The following is a 27,081-nucleotide window of genomic DNA, read 5'->3' on the forward strand; positions in this document are numbered from 1 at the left end:
CTTCACACAGCAGCAACTGCAGGAGCTTCGCTGGGCAGTGGACACATGTCCGTGAACCGAATAACATAACAGTGGCGCCGAGAGAGGAGGCATAATCAACATGTCTCGTCATAGAAATGTTCGAGGTTACAACTACGATGAAGGTAGATGGCAAAAACGGTTCTCATTTAAATGCCGCGGCAAGGCGTCTAAGAGCTAAACCAGTTAGCTGTTTACAGCTAAGCTAAAGTTTACAGTTACTCAGTAGCTGTAGCGGCTAATGCTAGCTCGTTTAACTGGCAAGATCCCACTGTTGTCGTGTCACTTGGCACCTAGCGTATGGTAAATTGTCCCATAACGACAGTAATTACTAATACCCACGCAAACCCAACATTTTGGATTAATGTTATAGTAAAAAAAATTTGATGTGAGGTGTGTGTAACTGCTAAATTTACTAATGTTTACTCAGGTTATTGCTAGCTACTTGCCTAGCTTGCTAACTATCCAGTGTTTTGTTTGTGCCAATAACACCAGATTCCTTACTTGCTCTTCTTTACATTCAAATCTCCCAATGTTGTAAATTTGCGGAATATATCTGTAAATAAAGCTTAGAGTTAAGCGATTAGAGGAAAATCTCCAGGTTTCTAGTGTGCAGTGGCATTCATAAAGTTGCTGACAAAGCAAAGTCACAGCTGGCATAAAGGGACTTTACTGCAATTGTGTATACGACTGTTTTTGTGAGGCACAACAAAATGAGCAAAGGTATCCATCTAAGTGTTGTTTTTTTCTTCTTTTTTTCAGACTTTGAAGATGATGACATGTATGGACAGTCTGTGGAGGATGACTACTGTTGCATTTCACCAGCAACAGGTTGGTTACCATTGATGCATAGTGAAGATGGAGCAGACTAATTTGAATCTGTCTGAAGTTAAGCATACACTGCATTTTCAAATAAATAACTTTTTTTCATTACACTCATTGATAACAATAGTTGCTTGCCTTTCCAGTTTAAGTTTGAAAATATGCAACATTAAGTAGACATCATATATGATAACGTATAATCTACTATTAAAATTAAATGGTTTTGGCTTATCTAGCAAATCAGTTCATCTACTCGCGTCAAGAAAGACATGCACCAAGGGAAGAGCCTTTAGAGGAGGAAGAATTTGAAGATGAGGCTGTCCCTGTGTCCCCTACTGTCAACCAGAATCTCAACCCTCTTGATCAAGGTAGTATTTTTGAGCACACAACTGCGTCTCAGAATATAAACATTTCTCAACTTGTTTTTTGTGTTTTTACAATTAAAGGTTCCATGCACCAGTTCATTTTGTCCTTTAAACTTTTGATGTCTTTTTTAAAATTTGTGCTTTTTGTATGGATCACAAATCTATTGTGTGTGTCCAACATTTGCTGTACTCTTTAGCCAAGCTGTATTCCTGTCTGGACCACATGCGGACTGTGCTGGGAGATGCAGTGCCGGACTCAGTCCTGACCCAGGCAGCCATAAAATGTGGATTTGACCCACAGAGGGCACTGGACGCAGTACTGTCTGAAGACACTAAAACTGCTCCAGTTACCAGAAGTACAGCTGAAGAGACTGGTACAGTAGAGCGAGCTAACCAGGACAAAGCGCCGCAACCACAAAGAACCAAACAAGAGGCTGTGGCTGACAAAGGTACACCTTGAGTGGGTCAAAATAAAATTGTTTTACTGATTAAAAACTGTTACCCCTGAGTGATTCAGTGTAGTAACACACCGGGAGGACGTTAATTTGTGGCATTTAAAGGGTTGTATAACAGATTTGGGTTTTCTGTGGAGTTTCATAGCTATGAAAAAAATTTTCTGTATAGGTGGGTGTTCCAAGATAAGTATTTCCCATTTCCTCCTCAAACGCAGTCAACATAGGTCACTGCTGCTAGTACTTCTATATAAATATGTGTCATTATTGGGTGTATGGAAGCCTAACAGCCAGTAGTGTTCTTTGTTGATTTCACACAAATTTGTATAGTGATACAAATGTTTAACAAAGTGCCTTCTTTCTGTCTTTTTTTTACTATATGATTGATTTGACTTCTGCTCTGTGGTCCCCCTCACCCCTCCTCTTCGACAACTGCACTTGGCTTTTGTAAGGTAAGGAGCCTGCTTGTCTTCTTCTCACACAGACATGACGTCCAAGGCACATGAAGCCAACACACATGGGCACAAACATGCACATCCACATGTACCCGAACTAAAAGCACCCAGCTTATGTGACCTCTTATCTCAACCAAATGCCGGCAGCTGTGAAAAGCAGGATTTTAGCCTTAAAAACATTAGCCCAGGTGTTAGCAGTGGTGGTAGTCTGGCACAGCTCATCTCTGAGCACGAGCAAAAGAATAAGGGGTCAGTAGTAGCTGACACAAGGCAGGGCTTGGACGTTTCCTCATTCAACAAAGGACTAAACGCAACAACAACAGCATCCATTATGTCTAGTCAGAGTAGTATTTCACTGGGAGCTTTGGCATCTTTAAAGACGTTATCAGCATCACCGGCCTCTCCTCCCTCCATCCTTTCAGTTTCACTCAGTAGTCTATCGCTAAACAACCCCAAGACAGCAGCTGCAGGCTCTTCTATGGCTGCTCCTCCTGGATTTGGGAGTCTCAGCTCTGTTGTGCAGAAAAATCAGCAGTCTGTTGGGGTTGGAGGCAAAGCCATGCTGGGTGGTTCAAAGGGTAGCCCAACATTGGCCGATTTAATCCAGGAGCACTCAAATCGAAGTCCAGCTTTCAGTAACTCTCTCCTTACTCCTCAAAGCAGCATACCATCTGCAATGTTTCAGGGAATGGCTGCACCAGCACAAACACTATCCCTGTGCGAACTTGCTTCCCAGCACCAAAACAGAAAGAGTTCCCCTCAATCACAAAGCACTGAAAGACTAGCGAATGCTCTCTCCTCATCAAAAATAACTAGCATCACTCCCCCATGTCTGGCTGGCACTGTCTCATTGTCCCAGCTTGCCTCGCAGCATTACAGCAACAGTTTCTCAACTTCCCCCAAGCCTTTCAGCTCTGAATCTCCAGAAAATGCACTGAAGCAACCACCTGGTCTCTCTGAGCAGCTCTCTTTGTCACATATGGCGTCTGAACACAAAAGCAAAACCTCAACCACCTCAAATGGGTCACAGTGCTCCCTCACGTCGCTCTTTTCACCAGCAAAACCAGAGAAGACTGGCATGTCAGAAGAGAGTGCTAAAGAGGGTGGTGCCAAGTGTGAACTCGACCACAGACCATACCACCAAATCTTCAGACAACCTAAACCAGGTCACACTATTGATCTGACTTCACTGATGGCCCAGTCACATGGAGAAGGTCTCCATCAGCTTGAAAGTGACCTCCCATCACCCATGTCTCCAGCTGCTTTTGCATTGGGGTTGGATGTTTCCGTTTTTGCAAAACCATCAGTGTTTGCGATTACGCTGTCTGTTCAGACTAGCAGAAGACAAAAGAGGATGAAAAATGTACTGAAGGGAAAAATAAAAGGTCAGAGGAGAGGAAGTTATTACAAGGCCTTCCTCTCTCAGTCGCAGGAGAAATCCAAACAGCAGCTTCCCACACTTTTGCCGATTGTACCTTTCCGCTTCGACACCCCTTCGCCTGATGACATCGTCCGTGCTAATCAGCGGAAAGCTTTCACCAGGTAGCCACAAGGAAAGCGCTTAATTCAGTTGCATCTACCTTGGTGCTAACTTGACTTGCTTTGAATGAGAACCCCACTTCTATCAGGGCCCTTTTGCTCTTATCACTGAACTAAACCCAGAGATGCAGCACTCAGGGTTGCACTCATTTAAGGGGAGTAAAAGAACTTTTGGGTCCAACAAAATGACATGCTGACTCTGATCACTGGTTAAAAAAATAATAGAAAGAAGATTATTCAAGCATTTATGTATTTTTTTTTTTTAAGTGAACACATACAGAACAAAGAGAAATGAATTCACTCTGGCAGCTTAACAATAATCTTAGCTAACCCAAACAAACCTTCAAAGAACAATTTAAGTATTTTAGGAACTTTTAGAAAGATCTTTGTTTCTTATTGCTGTAGTTAGCTTTCTCTCCTTCATTTTAAATGTAGTCTTATTTTTGTATGCTTCGAAGGCCAATGGCTTTTTAATTTTTTTATGATCACAGCAAAGAGAAAGTTCATGTATACTCTAGATGTGACTTTTTTCTGAGCTGCATGAACCCTCAAAAGACAAAAGAGGTTGACTTTGTTTGCAGGTGTGCTGCAGCTATTGGAATATGGATCAGTTAACCATTGTACTGGTTTACTGCTGCCTGTGTTTGAGATCATGGGTTTGACTTTTTGGTTTAGAGGACACCTGGAGATTTTCCCATGAGGGAAGAGGAACACATACGCATATGCGTACAGACACACAAAGACAAGCAAAATCTTTTAACTGTTAAATATTGAAAAACAGGTTTTTTTTGCATGAAAGCACTATATACTTTTACTGAATTAGTCAAAGTGAATGCGTTCATACTGTAGTAAAAGATTTTAATTTCGTTTTGTATACATGGGTTTAATTTACACTGGGTGTGTCTTCGCACACTGCCAAAGGTTAATTTGTCTGTTTCGAAATAAAGATGATTGACTTTATGTGCTCTGAGTGAACCTCTGTCTAGTCTTCTTCAGTTTTTGCGAATGTGCGTGTGTCAAACACGTTTTTTGGCTTGTTGTAAGGAACTAATCCTACCTAATGAATTTTAAAGTGCTCTATTTTAATGTATAATTGTATAGTAAACTGCCAGTATAGGACAATAAACAGTTGGTCATAGTGGTATCTTTACCAGTTAACAGAGCATTTGCCTGTTTTTAAAGAGACATTTTTATAAAGAAAACATTGTTTATCTGCAGTAAAGCTTCCATTTTTAAACGGTTATGCTAAAGTGTCTTGAGGCATTTCTGGTTTTGACACTCTTGTTTTTTACTCATTCATTGTTGTTTTAAGTGGGAATTCATGTTGGTAGAAGAGGAGTAAACGTCATGCAGGTGCAGAGAGTAAACTGGACCCCCGGGGTGTCTTCCAGAAAGGAGAGCCTGAGGGAGATGATAAATGATAAAGGACAGTTAGTGTTAACAATAGCAAGATAAACATTAGAGGTTAAACAGGTTTTTCAGTGTACAAAGCTTGCAGTCCTTGGAAAATGGTGTTTGGAAATAATTAGATGCCCTGGACGTGTTGTGGTCTGTTTTGTGTGAAAATGTGCAGGTCCAGAGTGTTTTTATAATGTTTTTTTTTTTTCAGGGAATCAAGAGATGAACAAATTGTTATTAGCAAGTGGTTTTGTCCAGCAGCTATTTGTCCTTTTTTCTCAAGGGGAGCCGCTGTGTGGGTTTGTGCAGGAAGCTGCACTCTTGGAGAAAATGTCAAGCCAAGCACATGTCGACTCTGCACAGCAGCCGATAGACTGCTGTGCCTCTTATACACCACCTACGTAGGAAAATCTGATCAAGCCTCTCAACTTTCACAGCTTTCACAAAGGCTGTGACAGATCAAATCCTCTTTGTGTCTTTACAGGCTCTGCATTTCTTGCAAGGCATACATGTTGCACAAACTATGGTTTTGAAGTGGTGCCAACTCTGGAAAATACTATTGTTCTAACAAGTGGTCAAAAATAAGCAGATGCACTTGGACTTACATGCGTCAGTATTATGTCTTTTTTGTGGTGTGTGTTCTGTTAAAGGGCAAAATGGAAAATTTTGCATTCAGAACATTTGACCTCGGTGCTGTGGTTGAATGCAAGACAAATCCTAAATGTCTTTTTAAAAAAACCCCAAAAAAAACCATGCAGCTGGCATGCACAGTAGTTCCTCAAATTTGTTAACAGCTACACTTTCCCAGGAGTTAACATGCTAGTCCTACTACTTCCTAATACCAATCGTGCAAATATATATACTGTACTAAGTAAACATGTTACACATTTAAACGACCACATATTACTTATAAATAAAGAAATCTTTGTTAGGAATATTTGACTTACAAATCAAGGAATCTCTCTGTTCAGTATTTACTATGCAATCATTGTCACAAAATGTGATTTTGAATATGAAATTGTTTGGGTGAGTGGTTCTCATACTTTGCCTGAAAGCTGTTTAGCGGTTTCCAGTAGCTGAAAATCTTTGGAGGCACTCACTAGCTCTTTTTCTGTCCCAAATATCAGCTACTAATATGAGCTGAGACAGTAACTATAACTCTATTTTAAAGTTTTGTCAGGGTCCAGGCTGTGGTAAGATTTTATAATTAGATTTTATTTGTGTCAGGTGGAGGCCTGTGTGTATGCAGGCACGTGCAACGAACAACCTAATTGCTTGTGGTCCTGTGTGTGTGTTTTTTTTTTTTTTTTTTTTTTTTTTTCCCCCCCCCCCTCGCCAAGCAGTGGAGTTGCTGTCCAGGTAACAGAGTACTCTTCGATGCATAGGCCCATATCACCAAGCCTTAGGCTACATCATTTTCTGATGTGCACATCCCAGAATTGTAACAGTAGACTTGACACAGACCTCAATAACTGTGATAGATCTGTGTGGTAATAATGTATGTTGCAAACCTAGTAAGTGGATTAGTAAGATTATAGCTCTGTAAAACACGATATAATAGGCTGTAATTATATCTCACTTCCTTATTTTGCTAATTTATAATTCTGCTAGTGTAAACAGTGTAAACATATAGTTTTTTTAAATTATACATGCGTAGACTCTGGTGCGTCTTTAGTCTTTCTATCTTCCTGCATTTCAGTAAATGTATCTTGATCACGATTTGATTTTTTTCAAGTCTGGCATTGACAGCTCAGTTTGACTCATGATGGCAGAGCAATGCAGACATACTAACTAGGGCTGTGCCATGTGGTATTGTTTTGTAATACAAGTATAATAGTAATTTATTTTTAAATTTAATGCCAGGCGTTTATGTTTCTTATTGCATCCAACCAGGGGACAAACTCGGGTATTTCTTAGAGCCACATGTGAGCTTTCGATTGAATATTTGAAAAGGAGCTGCTTCAACAACCCTCTAACAAAGAAGAGGGTTGTTGAGAAAGAAAGAAAACTGAAAGAAAACTATTCCAGCTAAAGGTGGAAGCAACAAATAAATGTGTTTCACCACTTGAGGCAGAAACAACCTGTCAAGTACAAGAAAGTTCTACAAAGGAAGAGATGCTAGCAGGGATGATTGTCCCAAATGTCAGCAAATGACTCCACCAAAAACTGCCTGAACACTTGCTAATTATGCTCCATACGACAGTAAGAGCAAACGGTGGATGGAAATTACTGATGTGGTTACACAGTGGAAAAGCAGGGCTTTAGGCAACTGGTTTAAAAGCGCAAACTGGGATACAACATCCCATGTAGAAAATATGGTTGAATTTGTTTGTGTAACAGTGCTGTGCAGCTCTTGCAGTGTGAGTTATTGTTAAAGTGTTAAGTGGTTATTTTCTACTTAAATGGTCCAGGGAAAAACCTGATAGGCTAGTTTTCTGCTTACAGTTGACTTATGCTGTGCCACTACAATTCTGTAATATCGTGATATAATTTTGAGACTATAACGTCCGCCCCTAATACTAACATGTCAGTATAAATCCAACAGCATTGCCCGCTATGGCCAGGCTTCAGTGCAATACATGGGATTGGACAGACTGTAGTATGCCTGGGCGACCTGCCTGGACATATCATTTGCCCAGATATATATTGGTAACATTCCCAAGCAACGCACCCAAGAAATCCATGCTATGTGTTGGGGGAAAAACTGGATAAAATGCCTTTCAGTGAAACAAACAGCAGTAGGGAAGTTTTTAGTCCCATCTAACTGCAGTTACCGTCAAACTACATGACCAAGTGCTTCTTTTCAAATTTTGATCTCATTTAGTTATTGCAGTTATTGTTTGCAGATGGGGAGTGTCATATAATAAATCCTTAACCCACTAATCGCCTTGCTTTAGCAGAATGCTACTTTTTATGCCAAAGTCTGCTTAGCTGCATGCTTGTTTTCCATTCAGACATGCTCTAAATTTGCAAAAATTGGGATAAAATGTGGAAAATTTATGTCTAGAAGAAGGTGTGTATTAATAATATAGCTGTTAGGCTCTTTCTATGGCAGAAAAGATTACAGTCGCCCCTGCTGTTGTTGTTGTTGGGGGTTTTTTTCATGTTGGCAAACAGTTCAGCCTTAAGTTGTGTGCAAACCCTTGCATATTATTCAGAGCATACACTTCTGTTTAACTGCTCATTAATACAAATATCTAATCAGCCAAACACATGTCATCAACTCAATGCATTTAGGTATGTAAACATGGTTAAGACAATGTGCTGAATTTCAAACTGAGCATGAGCAACTTGAAATAATCTCAGACTGGTTTCTTGAACATCAGTTTTATTTTAGCTCTAGTGGCCTCCGCAGTCAACAGATCTCACTCCAGTAGAGCACCTTTGGGATGTGGTGGATCGGGACATTCTCATCAAGGATGTTAGGATGTGGATTCAACAAATCTGCTGCAACTGTGTCACGCAAGCACCTCAATATGGACCAACATCTCTGAGGAATGTTTCCAGCACCATGTTGAATCTATGCCATTGAGAATTAAGTCAGTTCTGAAGAAAAAAGTGGGTCCAAACCAGGGTTAGCAAGGTGTACCTTGTAATAAAGTGTTGTTAAAACCATATTTAAGCAGCTTGTTATAAATGGTAAATTCAGATTTCTAGGCTCTCCCAATCACTATCAACTTTTGCTAAACTAAGACTTCTGTAGTTTTATTCTTAAAGCATTACATGTAGTGTATGACCCTTTGACCTTTTTTTGGTGGTGGGAGGGTTGTTAAGTTGTGGTTTTGGGATAACTTAACAAATGTGCATGAAAAAAGAGTCACAGTTTCTTAAAGTAGTTAAGATTTGAAATGTTTCTCCAACTAATTTTATATGAAACACTGTAGCAGAAAAATAAGTCATCCAGTGGCAATTACTCTATAATGTAAAAGTGCAGAAAAAGGTCCTGTATGCATGAGCAACATACAGATGACAGAGATCTTAATGTGTGAATATAATTATGACTCAAAATGTAGGTTTGAACAGGAATAAGGTAAAAGCTCATGTACAGTAACCCTTGAGAATGTGAGTACTTGAGTCCAGCCACAGTACAGTGTGTCATTTCAAAACCTCACTATCGTTACTATCATTACCCTGCTTGATGCATGGTGCTGTTAAAGTTGGCATAGAGACTTGTTTATTTTTCCATGCGGGTCTTTTGGCGTTCTTTCTGCAGAAGGGGCAGATGTGCAGTCATGTCTGTCATTAAAGTTCACTTCTAGATTCCTCAAACAAGAAAGCACTGAACAATAATGTCACTTAAAATAGATTGACATAGTTATTTATTTCTCTTTTTTTTTTAGACAACAGTGTAAACCACAGTGTACATTAAAGTTGTAGGTTGTCGTGCTGTAGGTCAGAGACAGTCTCTTTATAGACCTGTTTTGAACTATAAAAACACATTAGGTGAGAATTTCAAGTAGCTTCTGTGACTAAAGGTTAACTGCTGAGTAGGTGGAAGTCACGGAAGCAGATATATATATATATATATTTTATGAAATCTTCAATTGTGGTACTGACACTGTGGGTCTGTATGACTCATCGTGAAAGGGGTCAGATCCTACTCATAGCTTTTGCCTCCACCAGCAGTCTCTTTTTCATTCATGTTTCCATCTATTTTTCAAACATGAATGAAGTTTGACTCCCAGATTGTCTCATTGAGAATAGATCCACAAGTTTAGGGTAGAAGATGGACTAAATTTAAACCGAAGAACCCCATGGATTTTTATTCCAGCCTTTATGGTTGAAATCGTGTAATTAACAATAGATTTAAACTGGTTTACATATATTCTTAATTACTAATTTCCCTTTTTTCGTTTTTTGTAACAATACAAATTAGAGATGAAACTGGCGCACATTCAGAAATGTTAGGTGACTCACTTCAAATATTCCCCTATTCCTCCCCACTCCCACCCCTGTCTCTCTTTAGATATTTTGATATAAAGTCGACACACCTTATATGTCTCGTAGGCTGTAGCGGCCTCAAGTGGTTGGTGTAGTCTTTGCCCCACCCCTCACCTTTTCTTTTGTCCGCACTGCGTTTCTGTGTTTGGACAGACAAGGGAGGGTTGATTTGCATATCCTGGGTGCACTCCCTTTATTCTGTCATGAATAAGATGACTCACTTACTCATTCAGTCACACTAAGGGTCCCCTATAATAGAGAAATCCTGGATAGAAGGATACCATGTGTTTACTTACCAGTCCAAACAAGGTAAAAGATCCTGCTCTGCGCCTCGGAGCTATATTGCGCCGAATCATTTTTCTCATGTTACCATCCTGTTTGGAAAAGTGTTGCAGTGTTTTGACAAAGCAACATGCACAGTTAATAAGGGGGTTGACATTTGCTTAAGAACTTGAAGGAGTACAGCAGAATGTTTGGTTTTTCTTTTTTCTTTTTGAAAAAACAAAAAAAAAAAAAAAAAAGCAAAGAACCTGTCACATACTTTAGAGCATGATGTATTTTTTTAATCACAGTGTGTATTGGTAGATTCATTAGAGTTTCCCAGTTGTCGTATCATTCTTACTTGCTCTAACGAGGCAGTGTTAGCCTTATTTCCAAAAACAGTTGTGACTCTTATGTGAAACATGAATAAGAATGAAATCAGTTGACCATAATTTGAACTACTGTCAAATTATATTAATCGATTGATTGAATGAAAAATGATCCTGGTCCAGAATCTGTATATACCATTTACAGCTGTGCAGCTAATCCAAATGCACAAACCCACCCCGTCTCTCTACCATCATGGTTGCTGGCCTGTTTTTTTTATATACAGACTGACTGTCAGTGGCTGTCTGTCAAGGACCCTGTCTCGGGGCCTGAAGCTCAGTATTGGTATTTGTAGATTTTACATTGTCCTCAGTACTTGGTATTCTGCATATAGACAGCAATAACATTGGGTAGGTGTACAATTTATAAAGCACTCCTGCACTACAATGCCACGCCCTTTATTGCTTAAAGATCAGAGCTATGAGGTTTACGGCCTTGCATATAGAGATTCCACTATATTTTTGATTTTATACACCAAAGAAAATGATATATAGTTTTATTTTGCACTGCTATCTCAACTATTTTGCTAACATTCATATTTTAAAAGGCAATAACATTTCCCAATTTGACCCTTAATGTTTTATCTTTGTACTAATTTCAATTAATATGTAGGTTTTTGGGTGATTTGCAATTGACTGGATTTTAGAGAGGGCTCCAACTCCTTTAGATACAGAATTGTAAGTGATTTTCAAGTTTTCAAGTGGCCTGATGTCCTGTTGACACAGGTGGTAGAAACCTCTGTGTCACTGAACAAGGACCAGAAAAGCCCCCAGCTGCACGAAGAACCAAAATTCCCCAGAGAGTACTTTTTCCATCTCATGTTGCTGCTTACTGCAGGACAGGTGAAACTGAAACAGTAGATTTCATATGACGGTGGTGTTTTTAAAATTGCTGTAATTTAATCGCAGCGGTGGTACTTTTTTGAACCTTTTTCTTTTGTCGATTAGATTTACCTGTCATTTCTTAAGTGTAGTTTTTCAGTTTTTATCTCAGTTGTTGCAAGCTCTGCTTTGGTTGTCCCCTTTTTCCACATTTAAGTAGATATGGATAAGTGTGTGGGAATCAACAGTATGCAAATGCCATTAACTTAAAAAGCCTCACTAGAGTGTGGTGAGCTGACTTGTGTTGCAATGTTTCTGAGTGAAAGGGACTTTTTCTCTAATGCAGAGCAAGTCATTCAGAGAGTGTTTGGTTAGAGAAAGTCCATTAATATTCTGTTGAATCGCACCTCTTTCCTCTCATTTTCCCTCAGGGTATTTTTTATGATGAACAAAAGGTATAAACATGCAAGGATTGACAGAGTTGTAGTGTTTTCATAAAATTCATGCTAAACAAAAGCTAGAAGATGAAGGTATATCCACTGTTTTATCACTCCAACACATTATAGAAATGCTGAAGGAATGCAGTGGGGGGTTGTGTGGGAGTTTATCCTATTTTGATACAACAAGGAAAGGAACATAAAATAAAGACTAATAGAAGTGGCAGTTTATTAGATCTTAGGCCCTTTTCACCTTGTAGCAGTTCAGGCTTTCTGTTGTGCATATATGGACATATTTTTTTTAATCAGTCGTGTGTGCGTGTGTGATAATGGATGCATTCACTTTCAGTGCTGCACTTGCTGAGGTGACACCTTTTCAAAAGATTCATTCTGCGAAATGCTGTGTCACACTGATCTATTTACGTGGAGACGGGAGGCAACGGCCACTTCTGAAATTAACCCTTTCTGAACCAGGATGTCACTGCCGCGCACAGACGCACAGTGTGTGCAGTAGGCTTGGCTGTGCAGCCCAGTCTAAATGAATCAGAAACGGGTTGATATGACTGGGACCGGTGGCCATTTGGGACTGGGATGACAAAGCAGTGACCTCAACAAGTCTCACTGCTGCATAATATGAACTAGCAATCAGATATGAGGCTCAAAGTGCAACTTATTGCAATCTGCACTCTTACTGCTCTCAAGAATATGCCAACGTGCAACCATAACTAGTAAAATAGTCATTACCTGAATCTGTTGGACATCACTGATGTGTGCATGGTTGTTTTAGAGTGTTGTAAAACATTATCTTCAAGCAACTTAAAGGAGTCCAGACGCTTTTCTTTGCAATCTCCTTTGACTACGATGACCTGGATGACTGAGAACCTTCACAGACAAAACATTATCTACTTAATAACACAATAAATATTGACATTATTTCTCTGGACTGGTTAGACACATTGTGAATCTGAGGTTTGAAGCTGCTCCACTCACTTACTCTGATAATTGTTGAAAGATTGAATCTTAATGTCTTTTAGTTTAGCTAATATTTCTATATTAACCTTGATCTTAGTGCATGCCCAGAAAAGTCTAGATGTAAGCGACCACAGTGGAAAAAAAAAAACGGAAAAACTTTTTCTCCTTGGAGAAAGTGTGAGTCATGGAGGCCTTTGTTTGCCTTTTTGTGTCTCTTATTTTTCTCAGCTAAAAGCAGAGATGCTTCTCACAATAAACTGGACTCTGAAGTTTTACCAAAAGTGGCCCGCATGACCGTCTCTGGAAAGAAGCAGACTATGGGTTTTGATGTTCCAAGGTAACTTAACCCTTCCCCTGTTGTCATGTTCAGATTGTTCTCTTAAAACAGTAAAAAAAAAAAAGTTATTTGACTGTGATTTAAGCCTTTAGCAAAATTGTGGTTTAATTTAAAGCAAAAGCTAAAGACTGATCTGTTTGGTTAGAAGGAGATTAGAGCTTGCGAGACATAATTTTCAGTTGTTGCAAAGAAGCGTATTCACACTTCAATTTCTCTTCTCAGTACAGGGGAGAACGGTGTTGTCGTCACAGCTACAGAAGCTGCCTCCAAACGCCCTGAGACTCCATCTAAAGGGTCCAATGGGGACGAGCCCGTGACCGGTCCCACCCTGAGCCGTTCATCTGGGAAGGCACGGCAGGCCATCAATATCAAAGCTGAGCTGGAGAAGAGACAAGGGGGCAAGCCTCTGTTAAATTTGGTAGTTATAGGTAGGCTGAATATACTAATATTAATGCTCCACCTTTATGAACTATTTTGTGCACCACTCAGTTAAATAGTACTTTAACATTTAACGCTTTGGGGTATTTTGAATGCATGCAAATCCAAGTTATACGTTAAATGAAGAGAAAGATCAGCAGTCACAGTGCTTCGAAATTTGGGAGTATACCCAAAAGTATGCTGAGTGGGAGTTCCTTTTTTTTGTTTTTTTAAATCGGGCACTTCTTGCAGAGTTGGTTTTTCCCCTCATATTCTAGAACCTGTGTTCAGTGCCTTGATATTTCGATTTACAGTTGGGCAGTTAATCATATTGAAGATCTCTTCTTGCTGCCCTTGTTTGGTTGGCTGTGCCTATGTCACCGTTGAATGTAGTAAATGAGTCGAGCTTCAGACCAGCTCAGTTGCTCAATCATTATTTCTCATTCTCAGTTACAGCAGAAAAAGTGACTTGGTAGTTTCAGAAGTGCAGATGATTCTAGTTTCCCACAGCCTATGAAACCTTTCGTTTTACCACGATACCCCCCCCCCCCCCCCCCCCCCCAGAACCTTCGATCCTTCTTCCCATTTCTTTCTACCCCCCTTGCCACTTGTGCAATTCTACTTATTTCCTTCTCCAATCTGTGGCTTCCCTTTGCTGTTTTATCATTTTCAGTCCACCCACCTGTCTTATCATTCTTTGCACATTCTTCCTCTTTTCCTTATCTGTCTATCCCTCCCTCCATTCCTCGTCAGAGTCCTTTAACACTCCCCGCCCTTAGAGCCTATTTTCTTTTTGAATGACTTTCTCCCTCAACTCGGCGCTATGATTACAGTGCTAGTCCTCTCTCTACAGGTCACGTGGATGCGGGTAAGAGCACACTGATGGGCCACCTGCTATATCTGCTCGGCAATGTCAACAAACGCACCATGCATAAGTACGAGCAGGAGTCGAAAAAGGCAGGAAAAGCCTCCTTCGCCTATGCTTGGGTTCTGGATGAAACGGGCGAGGAGAGAGACAGGTATATATTGACTATGAAAGTGCGCACAAAGTGAAAGATGCGTGCACAGTTATTACATAATAATCAGCAAATTTATATTTGCAGAGAAAATGTGCATTTATTGTTTTTAAGGACATATTTTTATTACATAACATTATATTTATTACTCCAAAAAATGTTTGTCTATATATGCATTCCAAGTTGAGGGTAAAATCAGATTTATTAGCTCACAGGTAACTACTGTTATGCTAAAAGATGTGAGATTCAACTTGGAATCTTTTTTTGCTCAAGCTTCTTTAGATTAGAAAAGCCTTGTTGAGTTATCGATGCAGTCGGTCAGTTTTGCTCTGGATGGATGAAAAGGGTTAATTTGTTACAAGAAAGCTGTTTTTCCTACGTGACATGGAATTTTTATTTCGTACAAAAGGCATTTATCATGGAAAAAAAAAATAGTGTTAAAAAATCTGTCCCTGCTTGCACTCTGTTGTTATTATCAGAGTGAAACGGAAGCGAAATACTGCAGAAACAGAAAGTGACATGGGTGGGAATCCATATTCAACTTATCACTAAGTTCTGAAGCAGATGCGTAATACTTACGAGCCTCGCCCACCAGACGTGCAGTTACACAGGAAATGACCAGGACTTTAAATCTGGATTCCCTTATAAGGCCTTCCAGACACTTTAGCACGCTATTAACATCTAGAATTTTCTCATATCCAAGTGTATCAAATGGTTAAAAAATGAATTGTTGGCTTTTCCCCCCTTTTTGTGCTTCAGAGGTGTTACAATGGATGTGGGCATGACAAAGTTTGAGACAAACTCTAAAGTGGTGACACTGATGGATGCACCAGGACACAAAGACTTCATCCCCAACATGATCACAGGAGCTGCACAGGTATAACATGAAAAGCTCTTCACACAGCCTGATCAGTGCATGTAAATCAAGGCTGTGAGTGAGATGTTGCTAGATGTTGGTGGGCTGCGCATTTACAGTTTACGAATGATCGAAATGGACGTGCCTGATGAAATTTAAGTGCTGCAAAAATACAAAATCAGACCTCATAAGAAGAGGTTACAGATGAATATGAATGAGTGTAAGTAACGAAGTTAGAAAGCTACATCTATGTACAGGTTAGTAATCAGAAACTGAAAAGTGGCTTGAATGCATCTATAATTTATGAGATGAATAATAAATATAATGTAATAATAATGAAGGGGATACAGTTTGAAAAATACCTATTTCAGTAACCTATGTGCTCAGTAACCTATTTCTGAAAAATAGATTGCTGTTTATCGAATCTTCTGCTGTACTCTACTCAATCCATTGGTTAGCTGCAAATATGACTCAACCATTTAAACAATTCTAACCGATCCTAAAACATTTTTCTGACTTTGAAAACTTCTCGATTAAAATGGCCGCTTTCCCTCCTTCCGCACCCTGACATCTTGAAATAACTTCGGTGGTTTTGGGTGTTGGTATCGCAAGGTGTTTTTGCAGGCATGGGTGTGCTTGTCTGTGTCTGCTTTGGGGAGCTCGTGTAATTTCTCTTTTACCATATGACTGTCCTCACATTTACCTCTTCATGTAGTGACTAAGGAGTTTCTGCTGTAAGCAAATCAAGGTGACAGTGTGTCATGTACTTAGGAGGATATTTTCAATGTATTTTCTCCAGTAGAACATGAATTTCTAAGTCAAAATGAATAGAAAGCCACCTGCTTATACTTGTATATAGTATAAAAGTATAAAATATTTTGTCATGAAACACTTGGGGCATTCATTATGACCAATGTCAGTAATAGGGTTTCCCCCGTCAGTCAGCTGATTTAATTATTTTTATTTAATGTGCTTTAGCTATAAATTTGGCTTTCAGGGCATGCTCTCTTTGCAATTTCTTTCTTGTCTCTTCAACTTTTGACTGTTTTTCTTTTTGCATAAGATACTGTGCCATTTTTACTTAGTTTACTAAAGTTTAGAGGAGAGCATCCAGTTGCTGTGACGCATGTATTCAGTGCAGTATCTTAACGCTGGCCTACACTCGACATGAATTGTCCAAACTGTAATGTAGAACATGGCTTCATTTAATGTTAAAACAAAGAAATGGTGACACAGGAGGAGGCACGGCTAGAAGATGAGCCAGCAGGCAAAAATCTAAATTTTCACACAGTGTAAGTAACTCAGCACTCACCTATCCCAGTGGTGACATTAAAAGGTTTACACAACATGCATTCATGCAGTTCTCTAAAGTGATTTTCTCAGGAAGTGCATATAAACATCAAGGGTTAAGTCTGTGCACTTTTGCTACTGAATCTTTGATACATCCCTTGATATACATGCTCAAAACTGATTACAGGAAAAAAAATGTGGTGAACAAAAACAAGATTTTGGCTTTAGATTGTGATGCGTGGAGTGGGTGGAAAGCTGATGTAATTGCAGTTTTTCACAGGTTAAATGTGTTTTCCAACACTGAGAAATTTCCTGGGCCTATGTTTTGATGCTGTAAAAACTCAAAAAATGCTGAAAGAAAAAATAACAACAGAAAGTAAAAAACGGAAAATTTCATTCTTTCACTAACTTGGAAAATATTCATTGCGTGACGATAAAATTTTACATGCGATAATCAAATATTCTAAAAATAATTGTACTAAACCCCCCATCAGTGCTCTGTTCTGTATTGGCTCCCTGCTTCTCACTTTCCATGTGTGTTTTTTGTGTATGTGGAAGGGCAGGGAGGGATCAGAGAAGAGCCATGACTCCAAATATAAATTACTACAAGCAACAACAAAAAGAGCCCCTAAGACTTGAGGGTAGTTTATGCACAATATATAAGCAGGACCTGTTCTGAAAGCATCAGTGCTGCTCATGTTAAAATCTGATAGCATTGCAAATGCTTTCTAAATGTGGAAACATTAGCAGTGGTTTATAAAGTTACAAACAGAATATGTTTTGGAAAATTTACAGTGTGTGGTTTTTATTTTTAAGTCTGCCTCTGCAGAAACGTATGCATGCCAATCTCAACACCCCTTCGCCTTACTCTCTCTCTCCAGGCTGATGTGGCGGTGCTCGTGGTGGATGCCAGCAGAGGAGAGTTTGAGGCGGGCTTCGAGGCTGGTGGTCAGACCAGAGAGCATGCCTTGCTGGTGCGTTCGCTGGGTGTCACTCAGCTGGCTGTAGCTGTCAACAAGATGGACCAGGTCAGACCTTCTGCACTAAAACGAAGCACTGTGGAGGCATTTTTAAGACCAACTGTTTTTTACAGCTGAACAATATGAGTGGCAGTCTGTTTGTTTTAAACAAATAAGCACACAGTCCTGCAGGTATGTTTAAAAATTAACGTTGAAAAGAATCTTCAGCTTGTCCACCGTTGGGTGAATCCAGCAAATCCTGCTAAGGTATCTTTTTTCTTTGTTGCAAAAGGTGTGCCCAGAATCTCCCTTTTCTGTTCAAGAACAACATTGTGGAGAAGTTCAGATTATAGGAAACGATAAGGGAAAGAGCAGGCCTGTTGTGTATAGATGGACAAATCAAAGAGTCGATTGGTCAGAATAACTGCAGAAGCACGGTCATCATTGCTGTAGTTACCAGGAAACTCGAAGTTAGTGTCATGACTATAATTATTCTGCAGTTTTGAAGATCATTGTGAAAGTTGACACTGCACATTTCAGTGCAACTAAAAAATCTAATCTATCAAGAAAAGGCCTGGTAACAGGCCTCGTAGATTGAAATATGGTGGTGTGATGTTCAGTAAGCATTACATGCAAATATATTTAAAGAAATGTAATATCTGGCATCTGAAGGAATTTTAGAAAAGTGGGTTGATATTTTAGCCTGTCACTGTTGTACTAGTACTGCCCAGCTTCAGCTTCAGGTGGTATATCTACCCTGTGAGACTGCGGGTGTACTTGGTTGACACCATATGCAGGACTGCATAGACAGCACTGCAGTCTAAAAGAAGTTAAATTTTTATATATATACACACCTTCTGAATGTTGAAGACCTTAACAGGAGAGAATAAGGCCTTAAGAAACTGTGTGTATGTGTGTGAGATTGTGTTTTTGTTTTTGTTTCCTATAATCACTGGCATGTTGGTGACACATTTCCATATCAAAGCAGTGCTGAAGGGGAAACTCTGTTTCTTTGTGTTTTTCCTTTTTCCTGTATGTTCGTTTACACATCAGGTAAACTGGCAACAGGAGCGCTTCCAAGAAATCATCTCGAAACTTGGCCATTTTCTCAAGCAGGCAGGATTCAAGGTGAGCCGGCACGAAGTCTGAGGACATAGCTCTGCATCTGTATAATATTTTGGCTGTGAGTAAATATTTGCTCTCTCTCTTTGATTCCGTGTTTATCTGCTTTTCCAGGAGTCTGATGTTTTCTACATCCCCACCAGCGGCCTGTCAGGAGAAAACCTTGCCACCAGGAGCTCAGTGTCACAGCTCACCTCTTGGTACTCTGGGCCGAGCCTGCTGGAGCAGATTGGTAATACACTGTGGCACGTCTCGAGCTGCCGAAAGCGCTTATTGCCTTTTGACTCAAGCTACATTTTCACTCTCTACTTTTCTAAATGTGTGATCTGACGTGATGAGTCACGAGTTTTGTTTCCTAAGAAGGTTGACTGCACTACCTATGCCCAGCTATAGTTATAGAGCAGGATTAAATATTTCAAAAGCTTTATATAAATTGGAACATAAGTCAGTAGACTAAACTCTTGATGTAGCTGTCTTTATGTAAATCTAAATATATTGCCGTTTCTCTTAAATCTGTTAAATTCTGGAGTGCCTGTGTGTTTGCAGCACTTATATTTTTGTCAAAAGAAGTTCACCCCTTTGCAGTTCTGCTCTCACTGTTCTTGAAGGTATGCAGAAAGAAGAATTAGTCATATGTAGATCATCAAGTTTGACAGCTTGAAATTCATCTTGCTGTTAACTAATGCAAGGAAAACCCTATAATCACATTAAGAGCTGCAGGTATTTACTGTAAGTTGTTTATTTCCATATGCCTCAGTCACACAGGTCTATAGAGTGGTCCTGTGAGCCACAGGGAACAATCTGTTTTACCCAACCAGTTGGCCAGTAGTTGCTAGAAGTTGCTAGGTGCCTTACTAAAACCCCCTTCTAATTGCTTTGAATGCTTTGATTGCTAAGAGATTGCCACGCTTGCCCATAATTTGCATGGAAGACGCAGACTCAAGTACTCCCACCTACACCGACTGTGGAGACTGTTTGTCTTTGAATTAAAAGCTGTGCCTTCCTGCTGCACTAACTTTTACTTTGACTGTGAATCTTTTCTGTTCCTGGTTTTCATCACTTTTTTAACTTATATATCACTTGGTGTTTGGTTTGCGAATGGTTGCAGGCAAGTTGACATCTTCCATGCAAACTATAGGCAAGAGTGGCAATCTGCCAGCAGCCGGAGATAAAAGGTTTATAGTGTAGTGGTGGTTCATTAAACTTACAAGTGAAAGATCTCTGGTTCAGTCCCGGGAAGGTCAGCTGGTGTGAGCTGAAAGTTTCTTTTTTCTTTAAACAATAAAATTGACTAAATATTTGATTACATTTATTATATTTAATTATTGAATGACTCAAACTTCCTTTCTTTGGGTTGGCATGAGTGTTAAAACACCAGATGGAAAACCTAAGACGCTTCGCAGCATCGAGTTAGATTTAATGATTTTAGCACTGAATGTGGATAATCTAACCAGCTTTACACGATGCAGCTGCAGCAGTGTGTTTTTGTGCAACGTTTTTTCTTGAAATGAAAGCTACAGAATCCATGCATTCTGACTGTAAGCTTGCTGCAATAGACGTGACTTACTTGAAAATGATTCACGCAACACCGCCTGACATGTGAAGTTTAGCTTCCATAGAACTGACATCTATTTCAAAACATTCAACATCCAGTCTCAGTCTGCTTACAGAGAACATGATTCACCGCCAATGGTCACTGGACAGCTCATGTTATTTACCAGCATTTTACCGCTACTTATTGTTTACTTCCTCTTTGTTGTTTTTTTCCCCTCTGAAGATGCTTTCAAGGCCCCTCAGAGGTCTGTAGACAAACCTTTCAGATTGTGCGTCTCCGATGTCTTTAAAGGTAACGTTAAATATGGAAATGGGCCCTTGATGTCTATTTTCTTAATGTCTGTTTTCATTTCTCCAATTTGTGTTTGATTGCTGAGATTTTGCTGACGTTGGATTTTCTCTTCCCAGACCAGGGTTCAGGCTTCTGTGTTACAGGAAAGATCGAGGCTGGTTATATTCAAACTGGAGACAAAATACTGGCAATGCCTCCAAATGAAACCTGCACTGTCAAAGGTATGCACTCATGTGCTTTTTTTCCTCCCCTCCCGGTCTTTGTTAAATGAAATGTCATCAGGGTGGGCTGAAAAATAAAAACCTTATATGGCTCGGTTTTTAGTATCTGTACTAAAAACTATCAAATGAGACCTCAATTATTTTTTATCTCAAAGTCTGTTAGTCATGGTTTGACATTAATACAACAAAGCATCACTCAACACCCACTGCACAGGTGGAAAGTTTATTTTTGGCAGCCATATAGTGAATTTCTGTAAACCTGAAGGGAAACAGATTGATAGCATCTCACAAAAACAATAGTTTGATATTAATAAGAAGTAGAAAAACACGCGTACATTATGCAAAATCACAAAGAAAACAAATGTAAGCCTGATGTCTGCTTACATGTGGACCTTTTTTGTGTGCATCTGCTGGTGTGGATGAGTGGTAAACACTGCCACCTTAAGGCAAGTTGGGGAACAACACTGTGCTCTTTGCACTGCAGGAATTACTCTACACGATGAGGCTCTGGACTGGGCTGCAGCAGGAGACCACGTCAGCCTGACACTCACTGGCATGGACATCATTAAGATCAAGTAAAGAATTAATTGCTAAGGATGTGTTAATATAAAACTGAATGAGTATTTTTAAATATTTCTTAACAACGGAAATTTATAATTTATATTTTGCAGTACATATAAGTATTGAGGTCTGGTTTACAGTGTTTTGATTAAATACAGACTTCGTTTATTTTGCTTGTAGGGTGTTTTTTTTTAAATTTTTTATTGTACTTTATTTTTCAAACATATTTTCTGGCTGCTTCCTTCCAGTATGGGCTGTGTGTTCTGTGATCCCAAAGAACCTATTCGAGTTTGCACTCGATTCAGAGCTCGAGTCCTCATTTTCAATATCGAGATCCCCATCACACAAGGCTTTCCAGTAAGTGCCAACAAAGCTCTGCTTTTACACACCTAAACAATTCTGCCAAGATTTTAGTGATGACAATTGCATAATTATGTTATGTGAAACGACTCTTTGCACAGTTGTATGTGCTTTAACTTTAGAAATGTGTGCACGCTTGGTGTAGGTACTGTTGCACTACCAGACAGTCAGCGAACCGGCCACCATAAGGAAGTTAATTAGTGTTCTACACAAGAGCAGCGGCGAGGTCCTGAAGAAGAAACCAAAGTGAGTTTGGAAAAGGATTTATCATCATTTTCTATCCAATTATGCACGCCAGCATTTTTGTTTCTGTTTATTGTGTTGTTAGGAGTGTTTTTTATTATTTGCTTTGTTTATGGTAGCGCTGAAGCTTTTCTCTGAACTTGGAAACAATGAATAGCCTTCAAAATAAAATGTTCAAGGTACTGCCTTCCAGCGCCTTAATGTCAATGTGTGGGAAGTGTGGTTAGTTAAGTAGGACATTTCTTTTTCCTAAACAAAACTTTACACGAACAGTAGTTTGGATATTTACTGTAGATGCACATACACTGCTCAAAAAAAAAAAAGATCATCACAACATAACACGAAGCATCATTTTTAGCTGCTTTGGCGTAAATGAAAGTGAGAAGTGTTCAACTGGAGCGGAAACGACAAAACTGCCCCCAGAAAGGAGGTTTTGCAGGTGGTGGCCATAGATCATTGCTCTTGCCTGACCCCTCATGACTGATTTTTTTTTTCTTTTTTTCTTTTAGTTGTGCCTCATGCTAGCTCGCCCAGGTTGGCACAGTCTCAATAGTGTGGAGGAGATGCTAGGCAACGGGCAGTTTTACAAAGAAGGCTGGACAGGCCGTTGAAAGGCCTTAACCCAGCAGAAAGTCTGGTATGAGGGGGAACAGGAGGAGGAGCGCTGCCAGAGTCCTAAAAAAACTCATGTGCAGTTTTTTTTTTATCACAGACTCCATGAAGGTGGCATGGAGGGCATCCTGTAGTGGGACCTATGCTCATAGCTCTGTTGCCTCTCCAGTGCACCTGTTGTCATTTTCATTTATGCCAGAGCAGATGGAATTGATGCAAAATGGTTTATGCTTCCTAACATCTGGACGTTGAGTTTTCAGTGCGAGAAACATTTCACCAATCATCCAAGTGACTTCTTTTGTCTCAGCTGACAGCAGGATTCCCCAACTTTATTAAGTCGACTTGTACCACAAGCCATCACATATAAATCAGTATTTAAGGTTTGATTCTCATCATCCACTGGAGCACAAACTGGGTGTTATCAGGATGCTACTACACAGAGCGAACACAATCCCCAGAGACACTGTGCAAAGCGAAGCAGACGAACATCATATCAAAAAGCCCAGAGTAAATGTGGTTATCCCAGCTGGACATTTGACAAAACTGGGAAAGGCTTTCAAAGCCCACCACAAGGATCAGGCTCCCAGCTGCAAACTGAGGAATATAGTGTACGCTGTTAACTGCCAGGAGGATTGCTGTGTGTATATATATATCAGGGAAAACAAGTCCTAAGCAGACCTACAGGCCAGTGGACATTGTTTCAATGATGAGCATGTACACATCCTGGACAGGGGCGAACGCTGGTTTGAGCGGGGAGTCAAAGAGGCCATTTACGTGAAAAGGAGCCATCTCTGAATCGAGGAGGCGGCCTAAGGGTACATATTTCACCATCTTACAATGCTGTGATCGCAGCCATTCCCCAACTCTCTGTGATTAATACCGGTGGCTATTGGTCAGTGGTCATGACAATTTGCATATTAATGATCATGAAACTGACCTCATGGCCCATTGTTAGTCATTATTAGTCAGTAGTTCTACTTTCAGTCATTATGCAAATATGCTGTTTATGATGTTGGGAAACCTGAAGTCAGCCGAGACTGAAGAAGTCAGTCAGATGAGTGACAAAACATTTCTCCACTGAAAATGCCACCACAAGATGGCATCATATTAACTAACCCCTTTTTCTCCATAAAGTCAACTTCTTGTTAGAATATTCAAATTCATGTCATGCTGCTTCTTGCGTGTCTCTTCTGTTGAGGTGTTTGAGTAAGGGCATGAATGCCATCGTGGAGATCCAGACCCAGAGGCCCGTGTCATTAGAGCTGTACAAAGACTATAAGGAGCTGGGCCGCTTCATGCTGCGATATGTTGGCTCCACCATCGCCGCGGGGGTTGTCACTGAGGTAATGAGTTGGATCCTGTGGCAAAATAGTCCCACTTCCCCCGTTTAATAAAGTACTCTTACGCCATTTAATTTTTCTTTCCTGCAGATCAAAGAATGAAGACCATTTCCGCCGACACAGAGCCAGCTAGCCTGACCTTGCTCTGGAGACTGCATGCAGCCAGAGACAAAATGCAATTCAGAGAGATCAAAGAAACGCCGCTCATGGAGTCAGAGCGTCTTATTCATCCATCCATTTATCCAATCAGTGTAGCAGCTACTCCACCTGTCTGCCCTGAACATCACTAACTGCACAGATACCAAGTGTGTGGCAAGATGTCACAAAATAAACTCCCAATGCATCCGCCAGCTCTCACATCTCAACTCTGTGTTGCTGAGCGTCCTCCTCAGTCATACAGGCGCACTACCCAGCTCCTGCTCACTCCACCTTTATCTGTCAGTAAAGCCTGTTGCTCTTAAATTGATTCCACTTGATTAAACCAATGTTTTCTTTAGACTCTGAAAGACCGATCCTACCCTGCAGAGCATCTCACAGTGATGGGTTTAACTATGTTCTTTTTGAAGGAGCTGTAATAAATCGGATAACACTGACTTTTATTTAAGGAGTGAAAGAACAAGTCCATGTTTTTCCCCTCTCTGCTTCTATGCATGAGGGGTCAGCACTGGGTTTACACTGCCCCGTTTTCCTTGATGAGGCTTTTCTAATCAAAACTAAAATTAACTATTGTAACTAATGTTACGTTATGTGGGACTCTAAAGGGCAAAATAGTATCTTTTTTTTTTTTTAAACTAGAACTATTTTTATTTTATTTTAATTTCAATAACCGAAGGGATGAAGTTTAATGCATTCAAATGTTTACTCTAACCAGGGTGGAGTAGTTTAAGAACAAAAAAGTGAAAATTATCATTTCTACTTGGAGAAGGCATTTCTCATTTATGGTGAAACAATAATAGAGTTATTACTGATTTTCTTCTGCAAATCAGCAGAAAGATGTTGTTTGAAGACCTGGTTTGATTTCCCTCTTTATTTCTTTTTCTTTTTTTAAACAAAGGCTCATCTGAGTGCAATTTGGGGTTCAAAGAGTTGTATCATTTCTGTGCAAAAAAAGAAAGAAGAAAAAATGAACATGACATCAGCAACTTGTGGTTTGAGTTTTGATTTCTGCATCTGAGAAAATCCTTTCATCTAGTGACTCTTCGTTATTATAATCCCATAAGCCAAGAAAAACAAACCTTTCTGGAAGGGCCATCTTCAGTAAAAGTGTTGCATGTGAAGTTGAACAAAGCTTGGCTTTTGTCCTGACAGTCTCACAGCTAGAATGTAAATGCCGGCTTAATAATGTGAAATAATTTTACAAAATGCTCACAATTGTGACCCCCACACACTTTTTTTTTTTTTTTTTAAAGCTCTGACGCATGTTGACGAACAACCTACTCATTGTCACCTCTAATTGCGCACAATTTAGGGTGAGAGTTCAATGAGAGTTAAGTTTCCATTCTCTTTTTCTCTTTGGAAAAAACAGAAATATAGTGGTTGTTTTTTTGCGTAGGTGCTAATGTGACGTTCCCTGAGGTAAAACGGCTGAAGAGATGAAATATGAAAGGACGAACGTGTCCTGTAGAGCGAGTATACAAGAATTCTCCAAACACAAACACAATGATTCATTCAAAAACTGCTGAACGATATGTTCAGCAGTTTTTGTCACTGTTAACAAATGCATGCGGGCCATGACCATGTAACTTCTTAGTATCTTCTTTTAGTCCATTCTGTTACATTTTCTTGTGATTGTTGCCAGCTTATAGACCGCAATGACATGATAGCATCACACAGTTGTTGCAGATTTATCAGTTGCAAATCTGTAATGCAAATCCCATTCCTCCACATCCCAAAGACACTCTATTGCAAAACCTGTTAGTTGTTATCTTGCTTGAAGCAGCCAGCACAAGATGTGTACGTTGTGATTCTAAAGAGATAGACATGATCAGCAACAATTCTGGGATAGGCTGTGGGGTTTTAAACAAGGCTGTCAGGATTAGAACCCGGTGTGGTCTGCTGCTGCAGCCCATCTGCTTCAAGGTTCAGTGTGCAAGTTCAGAGATTCTTTTCTGCAGACTTTGATTGTAACAAGTAGAGTTATTGTGATAAACATCAACAAGACATTTTCACCCAAAGAGCTGCTGCTTTGGATATTTTCTCTATCAGGCCATCCTTTGTAAGCCCTGGAGATCAGCAGTTTCTGGAATACTCAAACCAGCATGTCTGGCACCAACAATCATGCCCCATTTAAAGTCACTTAAATCCCTTTTCTTCCCCATCCTGATGCTCAGTTAACTTCAGCAGATTGTTTTGATCATGTCTACATGAGTAACTGTACAAGGTGATGCTACTGGATGATTGGATACTTACATTAATATAAATGAATGTACATAAATATTATAATGAACTACATAGGTGTAAACTGTATATGTATGCTTTGGGATTTAACTTCATGGATCTAGTGTCCATGTCAGTAAGTGATCTTTAAGTCATTCACAGGCCTCAGGAAGAAATCCTGCACTAGTGAGCAACTCAGCGTGAAAGTTGCTTAGTTGCCACAGGATGTTAGTGGTCATTACGCAGACACGCTACTCACCTTACAGGAAAATATATGTGCTGCAAAAAAAAACCAACAAAAAAAAAAAAACCAGGAGTAGGAAAACGATGAGAACTTTGGTTAGTGGTATGAGTTTTTTGGCTCATATCATAATAGTGAATCACGTTCTCTGTAAGTGGATGAGTAATGTGATGGCTTCGTGGGCAGTCACCTTTGAATCAGCACTTCCTCAAGGAGTTGTGTACACAAATACAGTTGAAAGCACTTTAGGTGCTGTAAATTATGTTAATGTTTTTTGTTTTTGTTTAAAAAAACACAGTTATATCTTTTCATTGAGGTTCAGATATTAGCAGTGTTGGATTACAACCATGTACACATTGTACAGTCACAGAAATATAGCCACAGTTATAAAGGTGCAAAAATGTCCGTCTGTAAGG

The 27,081-nt window shown here is 39.7% G+C and overlaps 1 protein-coding gene across 2 annotated transcripts; it reads left to right on the forward strand.

Annotated features, from left to right (window-relative positions):
* hbs1l (HBS1-like translational GTPase) lies at nucleotides 1–25,183 on the forward strand. 2 transcript variants are annotated; one of them, XM_085371849.1, is made up of 18 exons: nucleotides 1–143; nucleotides 781–849; nucleotides 1,077–1,208; nucleotides 1,403–1,654; nucleotides 13,097–13,205; nucleotides 13,428–13,633; nucleotides 14,476–14,641; nucleotides 15,398–15,515; nucleotides 17,666–17,812; nucleotides 18,797–18,871; nucleotides 18,980–19,097; nucleotides 20,643–20,711; nucleotides 20,828–20,932; nucleotides 21,417–21,507; nucleotides 21,742–21,850; nucleotides 21,999–22,099; nucleotides 23,907–24,051; nucleotides 24,139–25,183. In XM_085371849.1, exons 1-18 carry the CDS (start codon nucleotides 101–103, stop codon nucleotides 24,148–24,150), a joined length of 2,067 nt encoding a protein of 688 aa, XP_085227975.1. In that variant the 5' UTR covers nucleotides 1–100; the 3' UTR covers nucleotides 24,151–25,183. The 2 variants fall into 2 exon arrangements, with proteins under 2 accessions (XP_085227975.1, XP_085227976.1); XM_085371850.1 differs by lacking the exons at nucleotides 13,097–13,205; nucleotides 13,428–13,633; nucleotides 14,476–14,641; ... (9 more) ...; nucleotides 23,907–24,051; nucleotides 24,139–25,183 and adding an exon at nucleotides 2,115–3,976.
* Nucleotides 25,184–27,081: the final 1,898 nt, after the last annotated feature.

This window comes from Diplotaxodon limnothrissa, linkage group LG15 (assembly GCF_057381915.1).
Source record: "Diplotaxodon limnothrissa isolate DT_005_m linkage group LG15, D_limnothrissa_male_GT1.1, whole genome shotgun sequence".
NCBI lineage: Eukaryota > Metazoa > Chordata > Actinopteri > Cichliformes > Cichlidae > Diplotaxodon > Diplotaxodon limnothrissa.